Raw genomic sequence first — 10,546 nt, forward strand, 5'->3', positions numbered from 1 at the left:
TGTTGAGAGTTGAATGCAAACTCTCGAAGAACATGTCTCGTGGTGAACGAATTCTTATTCCATTTGCAAGTAATGATAATGGCGATTTTCCTGCAAAAACTGTTTGTTTGGCAGGTCATGGGTTTAACGTGGCTCCTTTTATTGGGTGTCATTCCACCACATATCTAGCTCAATTGCTTGAATTGAAAAACATGATTACAACATGGATTCTTACTGCAAAATTACAAAATGAGAGAACAATCTCAATGCATTTCACGAAACATAAATTCATTTCATTCTGTGAAGATCCCATGAAGCATGAATTCACAAAGTAGAAATCATGATGTAAATATCTAATATGACTTAAATCTCTTATTAGCTAAGTTAAAAATAACAACAATAATGTGAATTTCAGTAAAGTTTTTTGCAGTGTTATTAATAACTAGCATAGAATTAATGTCTTACTTCACAAAAACTTGTGAACAATTTGATGTTGTATTTCAACTATTTCAATAAGAATTGATTTTTTTATTGTATATATTTAGTTATCTTAGATACATTCAATCCGGCCTGTAATTTTATCCTAATTATTGTAAGAGAATAATAAATCTCGAACTCATTGCACTTACTTGCAATAAACACATGGAATTAAAAAATAAGAAGCAACTATTTGACATTTTCAATATTCCAACCATTGAAAATCAATAAAATTACTTTGTCACACTTTCCCCCTTACATTCAAAATCCAACACTTTGGCCTTCACATCCCCCAGTTTATTAAAAAGTCAATAAACAACTTGTTAAGTAAATAAACAAAATTTAAATATAATAAAAAATATCTATTATCCAAGTTTGAAGCTGTCATACTTCCTATGGTAATTTTATGAAAGGTTTGTAATTGAGGGTGTTAGAAAAATTAAGTTAATCCAACCTATGGTAATCACCCTAGAGGGGGTTGGGGGTGAATAGGGTGATGGTCTCTTTTTGTAAATTTAAATTATGTGAATACAAGAGATAATTATATGCAAATATATAATAAAATAATATAAAAATAATTGCATATAAATTAAGATAATAGAGAAAAGAGAATGTAAACACAATATTTTTATAGTGGTTCGACGCAACCCGATCTACATCTATTCTCCTCTAGCTTCAATCCCAAGCTTGAGGTTCCACTATTTTAAGGTTTCCAAACTAAGTTTTCAAGCAATACAATTGAATTATGGTTCCAGTCTACCTTCTTGGACTTTTGGCTCCAAGCACCCTTTACAATCTTAAAAAAATACACCACTCTTGAACAACATCTCAAGTGATACCCCACACTTGAGAATCCCTAAGTGATACCTCACACTTAGATTCTTCCTCTCAAAGATATATAAATAATTTCATAAAATCCTAGTACAAAACTTTAAGCTCAAATGATATAAGAAAACTAGGATTGAATGGTGCACTAAAGATATGCAAGTTTTAGAATAATGGTGTACTAAAAAACACTCTCTCAAGGTTTAAATATATTCAAGAAAGATTTAGAAAAGTTAAACTTATGAAACAATGAAGATTGAAGCATTTTTATAGAGAAAAAAAAAGGTCAAACTAGTCGTTGGGGGTTCGATTGGTTGACTAGTCGTTAACATTTAATACTTGGCAGGTGATCATTAGGTTTCGACCAATTGAGGTGGGAGTCGATCGGTTGAGGTTCAACTTTGATCGATTGAACAACTGTTCTGGAAGAGAGAAAATGTTTTTTTTTTTTTTTGCATCCCTCGACCGGTTCCTCATCTGGTTTAACCGGTTGAGTCATTTTTGGCTCAACAACCAACTTTTTCAATTTAAAACCTTTTAAACAAGTTTGAAAAACATTTGACATAAAGCTTTAGTTGAAAACATGAAATCATTCAATTTTAAAATATTTAAAACAAAATAACTCTTGAATGATTTTGCTGCATAAATAAAGAATGTAATACATGAAAATCTTAGTGCAACAATAACCTTACAAAGAGATTTTATAAAGGTTGAGTCTTGAAAAACATTTATCTTTAATGTCTCTTCTTCTTAATGATTTTTATTTGGCTTAATTTGTCTTTGTGATTGCCACTTTGGAAATTGTCTTATCTAATCATACTTGAAATATAATAATTAGTTTTAAATCTTATTTTGTTATCATCAAAACCAAGATCAACCAAACCTTGGTTTCACATAGGGCAAAGTGTTATGTTTTAACAAATTAGAGGGGTAAAGTATGACTTTTGAATATAAAGAGATAAAATATAAAACACGTCAAAGATTGAGGGGCAAAATGTATTTAACCCAAATTAGTTTATAAAGAAATAAAATTTTTACATACACCCAATTCACCAATGAACCACCCTTCGATGGAGGGGACAAGAGGGCAAGTTTCCCCGTGAACCCTCCAAAGTTTTAGAAAAATTATGTGTAAGTGAGGATTTGAGAAGCTCTTCTAAAAACGATTGTATGGTTACCTCTATTGGCTAAAGAGTGCTGAATTTTTTTGTGACTAAAATGTATTCCTGGATCTTCCCTCCTTACAATATTTTCCTGGCAACACTACTACATTTGATATCTATTTTCGTGTATTTTCTAAGATGAAGGATATTTTTAAGTAAAGAATCATATTTTATATTTAACATTCCAAAAATTTTCATTCTTGTAGTTCTCATGAGCCTAATCAAACTCTATTCTCCTTTTATTCTTTTGAAATAAACAATTTTTAAAGTTGTAAAATTGTTTTGATGATTTTTATTTCAAGATTTGATTTATTTAAAAATATGAATTAAGATAAAAATCAATTTTTAAAAATATTCCCTTGAACTAATATATCATATACTAGATAAAATGTTTCTCCAAAATTCTATAAATAATAATTTAAATTATAATATATAATATATGAAACCCACAATTATAAAATCTGTTTACTAAAAATACTTTTTAATTTTAAAACTTCTAATATTCCAATAATTAAATCACGAACTTCTATAAACTTATAAAATAAAAATAAATATTTCTTGATAATTGAAAATTTCTCATGTAATTATTATTATTATTATGATTAGTATAGTTTTTCATTAGAAAGATTCTAAACATATCATATATATTTGATATGCTAAAATGAAGTTTCATTTGAGTTGTTTTATACATGATAGAGGTTGGTTTTTTTTTTTTTTTTTTGAGAAAATAATGTTGAAATTGCTGTTGATGGGTGAAAGGCCTAGTAGTTTTGAGAAATGGGTTTTAGTAAACCTAGTCATCTGAGGATGATCTGCATGTAACACTAACCATTTTATCATGTGATACCTGTAATACTTTTTTCCAATGAATTTGAGTTGGCTTTTCTATGGACATATGGTTTAATCAGATACAATTTGAAGGATTTTGTAGATTCATGCATTTATATACATATTATAAGGGAGATTATCACCAGAGCTAACTTTAGAGAATAGAGAACAATGCTCTTCACAATCTTATAGTCTTATAGTTAGGCATGAAAGTGTTGGGAAGGCAGAACTTGTCTGAATGAGAGCATTTCTTCTTGGGGGGAAAGAGTTTAGTCTGTGAGCCCATGGAGTTTAGTCTAATAAATTGGCTGGTTGCTGTACAAGGCCTCTGCAATTTATGCAAATGGAAATCTGTATATTAATCATCTTCATGTACATGACAGAAGAGAAGATATACAAAGGAAGATTAGATCAATTTATAAATGATCAGACAAAAATCTATCTGCTGTGAAATTTAGGCTTCACATCTTCGACATTGCATAATCCATGACATCCACAAAGAAATCTGCCACAAAAGAATTACGGTTCATAATCAATAGATTAAGAAGGTTATTTGGGATAAGATATTGCTAGTTGCTACCATCGTTAGTGTGTACGTGAGGAGTAAATCTTACCTGCATCTTCCTTAGTGAAGCAGAGGGGAGGCGTAATTCTGAAAACATTTCCATAAAATCCGCCCTTCCCCACCAAAACTCCCATTTCTATTAAAACAGTACCAGTAAATTAGTAGCTAGATTAGAAACAAATCAAAGCAGACAGGCAGTAAAATTTGAGAAAGGAGAATACAGACCTTTCATCTGGTCCATTATATGCAGAATTTCGACATTTGCAGGAGTTTTTAGTTTGCGATCAGTGACGACTTCAACTCCAAGCATCAGCCCTCTTCCCCTCACATCTCCAATAACTGCAGACAGGATTACAATACACTCAGCCATCGTCAGAAAAAATTAAAAGGGACCGTAGAGAGAAGATACATACTGCACAAGGGGGAGGAAAAATTCACCCTTACTTTCATATTTGTCCTTGAGGGAAAGGAGCCGCTCCTTCAAGTATGACCCAACAACATATGCGTTCTCCTGAAGCTTTTCTTTCTCGATTACTTTCAGAACAGCATGGCCTGCAGTGGTACAGACTGGGTTTCCACCAAAGGTGTTAAAGTAATTGCGATGGGTCAAGACCTCTGCAATCTCAGGAGTAGTTACTACAGCACCAAGGGGAATGCCATTTCCGATACCCTAAGAATACCACAGAAGGAACCAAGTCAGCACATAAAAACCATTTTCTATAAGCAGGATTAGTGAACCCAGCAGCATTGCAAAAGGGATGTTTTACTCAAACAAAAAGAAGATAAAATGAAGCACCTTTGCCATGGTGACTATGTCAGGAACAACGCCCTGAGATTCGAATCCCCAGAAATGGCTCCCAGTGCGAGCAAACCCAGACTGAACCTCATCAGCAATAAAAAGGCCTCCTGCTTTCTTTATGCTGCTGTACACAGCAGGCAAGTAACCTGGGGCCAACTCTACAATTCCACCCACTCCCTGCACGCATAACAAATCATTCAAGTAAAATCAACCCGGCAAAATAATAAAACCAAGGAAAGCAGAGATTAAAATTCATGGCACTTACCTGTATGGCTTCAGAAATGAAACCAGCTACATGGCCAGATGTTCCAAAGTCGATGAGATCTTGGACATCCCTTGCATACTTTTCCCCGTCCGAGCCAAACATACCTCTGTACGGGTCCGGGTTGATGGCATGATGAACTCCGGTCTGATGGCCCCATAAAAAAACACATGTGAAAAGCATAGAAAACTTGATCAATGCAGGTCCCAAATTGTATCCTCATTTGGGTTTCAGAGAAAACATTGCCATAAAACAAAACAACCACTCCTGCACCTGATAATTAGTAGTTTAAATCGATTTAAGCACTAGGAAGTACTGAAATCAGTTTAGAACTTAAAATGTCACTGTCATCATCAGATAGCTTTTATTGTTTCCTTTTCCTTGCCTCCTTTTCACCCATTTAAAAACAAACATCGACATAGAAGATTGGATGGAACACTCCCACTTCGGACTGAAACAGTCCTGCACATATGATTGGAACGTAGATTGTGGCATACTATCCTCCAGAGAAATCAGTTTTATTGTGGTCCAGTAGCACCCACGCTAAACCTGTCAGCCAAAGGGCTCTGTGCTCCATTTTCATGAGGCACACAAACCTATGTGGGCCTTCGTTATCCAACTAGAAGAATTGGGTCACTTGATGACCAACTCTTTACGCTAGGGTCTCTTGTCACCAGTGTCATGCCTTGATATATAATTTTGCCTGCAGCTTCAAAATAATTTTCGGTACTACCAAATATTTATCAAATTAAGGTAACTAAAAATAGTTGGGCCAAAAGGTCAATGGGCCAGCGGTGGAGTTACACAGGACTATACCTGGACGACGTTGAATTTCCAGACACGTTGGGCCGTAGCCCCCATAGTCCCAGCTGCGTTCCCATGGTACGCGTTCCTCAGTGATATTATGTCGTTGCACCCAGTGTACAGCCTGGCCATCATCATCGCCAACTCATTCGCCTCCGTGCCTGAATTAGTGAAAAATACCACCTGCAAAACACACCTCCATCAACCTCCCTGCTGATTCAACACCCCAAACCAATATCCACCATTGGATACATACCTTGAGATCTCCAGGCATCTTGGAGGCCAGCGCCTCCGCGAAATCAGCAATGGCATGGTTGAGGTAAAGCACCGTGGAGTGTTGCAAGCGGTTAATTTGCTTGACTATTACGTCCACTACATCGGGATGGCAGTGGCCGCAGTTCACCGTAGCAATCCCTCCGAATGCGTCCAGATATCTGCGCCCCTTCTCATCAAATAAGTACTGCATCTTCCCGTCCACTATGTTCACCTGTCCCAATCCCATCAGAAAACTTTTTAGATCTAACGGTTCGCAACATGAGCGTGGCCCACTCTAGAGAATCGGACGATCTATATTTTTACAATTTATTGACAATAAATAGGAACAAATTTGGAAAAAAAAAATAGAAACAGAAAAATGACCAGGAAAAATTTCTTATGACAAAAACCTATATATGTAAAGGAAAAAAAAAGAAGTAATCACAATCAACAGAAATAAATTAATAAACGAATAACCAAACACATATGGTAGGACTCACGGGTTGATTATAGAAGCAGAATATGGAAGGGCTGAGATATTGCTTCCGCTTCTGCAAGATATCGGCAGCGGAAGGGCCGTTGTAGGGAGGAGGAGAGTAATCGAAGGGGGGCATTTTGGGGAGAAGGAGGTCGTTTTCTTGGAGAGGAGCCTTGTTTTGGACGAGTTGGGAGAGGCTCCGACGCCATTGAAGGAAATGTTTTTCCTGCGAAACCCTTCCGACGACGAACCTCTGCATCTTTATTGGGCGCCTCTCTCTCCCTTGTTTCTCAGGAAACGGAACAGATATCCGAGAATGGGGGAGCGTGTTGTGTTGAGAGAGAGAGAGACTGGCGAAGGTAAAGAGGCGAAGCCCCTACGTATATATATATATAAAGAGAGAAATCCTCGTGACGTATTACGTTGTATTGCATTTTGTTTGGTTTTGGTTTTGGCTCTCTCCGTTCTGCACATGCAGAAATAGTGGGTTCCGCTGTTTGGCTACGTTCCCATTTGTATCCCTACTAGAGTTAACTGCCCAAACACTCACCTAATTACTAGTCATTTAAACTACTTGCTTGGATAGGACTAGTCCCACTTGATCCTGCCCAATTCCCGCATGATTAAGCTCTTACTAAATTTGTATGTCATTCTATTAGGTAACTGAAATTACATTGGATCGAATTTCATCTGAGTTTTATTTGGATCAGAGTTGAGGAGTGGTTAATGTAATTTAATTTTGTTTGTGTATTTTAATAGAAGCTTATTCAAAACATATGCATACATACAAAGAAATACGATTAATTTCCTAAAAAAAAAAAAAAAAAGAAAAGAAAAATGCAAAAGCTACGTTTGACCAGCTGTTAGAAGAAATTACAAACATTTATTTTAACTTTAATAAAACATTTGCTTCTAAATCACTCTTAAACGTACTTTAAATGTTAAAAAAAATCACTTATAATATTTCACGGAGAACTACTTTTAATATATACTTATAAAAAAATATTTTTAAAGAAAATACTTCTATTAGAAACACTTCCATTATATATATTGTCAATCACATGAAGTAATTGTTTTCTAATATTTAAAAATGTTTTTTTAAACGAGTGAATATTTGAATATATTTTTATTTTTTTATTTTTCAAAGTAAAAAGTCTTATATAAAATATAAGAATTCTAATATGTAACCTATGTCATCTTGTGTAATTTAAAACACTTTTTGAAAATTTTAAAATTTAATAAAATAAAAAAAATTTCACATTCTCATATTTTTAAAATTTTGAAAAGACTTTAAAAAACATAAGGTAAATCTTTTCTTCTTGTATCAAATTCTTATATTTTTTTTTATAAAAATTTCAGAATTTAAAACTAAAAAACTAAATAATAATAATAATAATAAAATATCAATGCGTCACCTTAGGTATTTGGGAATTTTTTCAAATTCACTTTTAAAAATTTTTAAAATCACTTAAATAATTCTTGCTCAATTGTTTGGGTGATTATTCTTCCATGTAATTTTTCTATAAGTCACTTTTTTGTTACATAATATATAAAAAAATATTATTAAAATATTATTTTATCTAAATACTAGGTGTTTATTAGGATAAACCTTATGTCTTTTCTTTTTAAAATAAAAAATAGGACTAATTTCAATATTACAACTCTTTTTCTTAGATTTAAAAAGCAAAGATGATAAAAATTATTTTAAAAAATTAGATATTAAATTTTTTTTACTATTTTAAATTTTAAATTTTTTATAAATGAGTTTCAAAGTCAAAATAAATTTATATATATTTTTTTATACAAGATGTTCTCTTATTATTAAAATTTTTAAATTTTGAAAACAAAAAATAAAAAATGTATCTGTATGAGGATTACTTTCAAAAGCATTTTTAGTAAACAAAATCACTACGAAAAGGATTTTTAAAAAAATAATAAAATCACATGACTATGATCATATTATCGTCAAAAATATGATAATATGTTGATCAAATATATGATTATGACATTTTCCTAATAAATAATAATTCCTTTTTAATATAAAAAAAATTATTAAAAGCTATTTTGGTTGGAACAAATATTCATATGAATAAATTAAGCTTGTATAATTATTGTATTTTTTTTTACTAATTTTAGGTAATGTAAATCTTCTAACAATTTCCTTTAGGAATGTACTTATAATAAAAGTCAAATGTTAAAATAGATGTTATAATTAAACCGTATCTATAAAATTCTCATCATTATAATGATATGAATTTAGAGTGATTTTAGGAAGTGATTTTAATATTTATAATACTTTTATTTTTTTAAGTATTAAAAAAAAAGAAGACTTTAAAACACTTTCAAATGAACTCTTAATTAATAGTATTAATGCAGATTAAAAAACACATGCACAGTTCCAATGAAAAAAAAAAAAGGAATTATTACTAATATTATAATTGAGAAAGAGATTTTGGTTGGCACCTAAAGATCTAATATATTTATTACTATAATTATTTTTGTGGTTTATTTTATTCCCTTATTATAAACTTAAGAAAAAAATTATTTGAATAATTTTATAATGGAAAAATTAGACATTTATGATAATGACATGAAATATTTTTATTCAATTATAAGTATATTTATATTTCTTTAATATCATATATCTTTTAAGCAAGTCTTGCAACATTTCTTGTACCACCTTTTTTTATTTCATTGTAAATGATGATTAAATGCAAGTGTGGTTTGTTTTTAAATTTTTTTTTATAAATTTATTATTTATTTTAAAAAAATTAATTAAATAAAAAAATCAAAATATTTGACTTTTCCTAAATACTAAAAATAACGCGCTAATTTTTTTTTACTTCTTAATATGTTTTTTTTTTTTTTTTTTTTTTGACTTTTTGTTAACTTGTTACATTTTCTTCAATTTTTTGATTGAATAGAAAACGAAAACTTTTAAATATAAAAAGTATGGACTTGCTTATGATATTAAACATTGTTTTAAAAAGTTTTAAAATTTGAGATAGTAAAAATATTTTAAAATCTTAATTTTTTTAATTAATTTTTAAATATTGTTGCATTTTTAATATTAGCTTTTAAGAATTCTCATATTTTGTATAAAAATTATTATTATTATTATTAAAAAAAACAGAAAATAAAAAAATAATCATTCTCTAATGCATTAATAATTGACTTTTGAGGTGATGAATCTTAAGGATTAGAATGCAGCTTTCAGCCAAAATTGCAAAATGAAAAACCTTGGGAAATATCTTGAGAACAACATAAATGTTGCATTGAATTTCAAAGGGGTTGAAACTTAATAAATCACGACTGTTGAAGGGCAGGCACTGTCCCAAAAAGAAGCCATCAGATGGGGTTCCCACTCCTCCAATCCCCTACATATATTGTGTATCATCACTACACAATTTTCTTCTCTGATACCAGGCTGCTTTTGGTTCATCACCCTTTTCATATATGCGTATACAGGTGGAAACCTCCTGAAGATCAACCTCACATGTCACTCCTTACTTTAGGTCTGTTGGCCTAATTCATTAAGCACTGTGGTTTTTGCTTTTCCCAAGATTGATTAAGACTTTTGTGGATGAAATGATCACATGTTGTATTAGATTCCTTAAGAGCAGCAAATTCTACTAGCCCAGATGGATTTTTTGCTTCGTTTATGTGGCTTCTGTGTAAAGCACTTAAAAATATTGTTGCCTTTATTGGGCGTCTTCCTCTAGCTACAAGCTGCTCAAAGTAGGTGAAAAAGCGTTAAAGAGTTTGAAGTTGTGGGTATGATCAGGAGGCACCATAGCAATAATGCACTAAAATAATGATGGCTCTCCCAGTCTCCCTCAAAGGTGATGATAATAACAATGACAAATTACGCATAGGAAGTGTACATATATGGGATATAAATGGTTTTCAGCCTTTCACGTCTCTTCTTAATCAGATTCACACCTTACCATTCTATCATGTTTGCCATTTCGGATTTCCATCATCTTCTCATGCGTGTACGCAAGTTCCTATTTTCTAGGGTTTTGCCAATCAATTAAGACCTTTTTTTAAAAATTAAATTAATGAGAGTTCGTTCTCCCTCAACCGCATAGTTAAAGTTTCATGTCGGTTA

At 31.7% G+C, this 10,546-nt stretch overlaps 1 protein-coding gene across 1 annotated transcript; it reads right to left on the bottom strand.

The window, feature by feature from the left end:
• Positions 1–3,425: 3,425 nt before the first annotated feature.
• On the bottom strand, positions 3,426–6,784 carry LOC117919662 (alanine--glyoxylate aminotransferase 2 homolog 2, mitochondrial-like). Its single transcript, XM_034836879.1, has 9 exons — positions 6,458–6,784; positions 5,959–6,189; positions 5,715–5,885; positions 4,902–5,045; positions 4,634–4,813; positions 4,282–4,507; positions 4,063–4,176; positions 3,887–3,973; positions 3,426–3,777 (listed from the first exon to the last, which is right to left on the bottom strand). Exons 1-9 carry the CDS (start codon positions 6,692–6,694, stop codon positions 3,734–3,736), a joined length of 1,434 nt encoding a protein of 477 aa, XP_034692770.1. The 5' UTR covers positions 6,695–6,784; the 3' UTR covers positions 3,426–3,733.
• Between the last annotated feature and the right edge of the window lie 3,762 nt (positions 6,785–10,546).

Source organism: Vitis riparia, chromosome 8, assembly GCF_004353265.1.
Source record: "Vitis riparia cultivar Riparia Gloire de Montpellier isolate 1030 chromosome 8, EGFV_Vit.rip_1.0, whole genome shotgun sequence".
Lineage (NCBI taxonomy): Eukaryota > Viridiplantae > Streptophyta > Magnoliopsida > Vitales > Vitaceae > Vitis > Vitis riparia.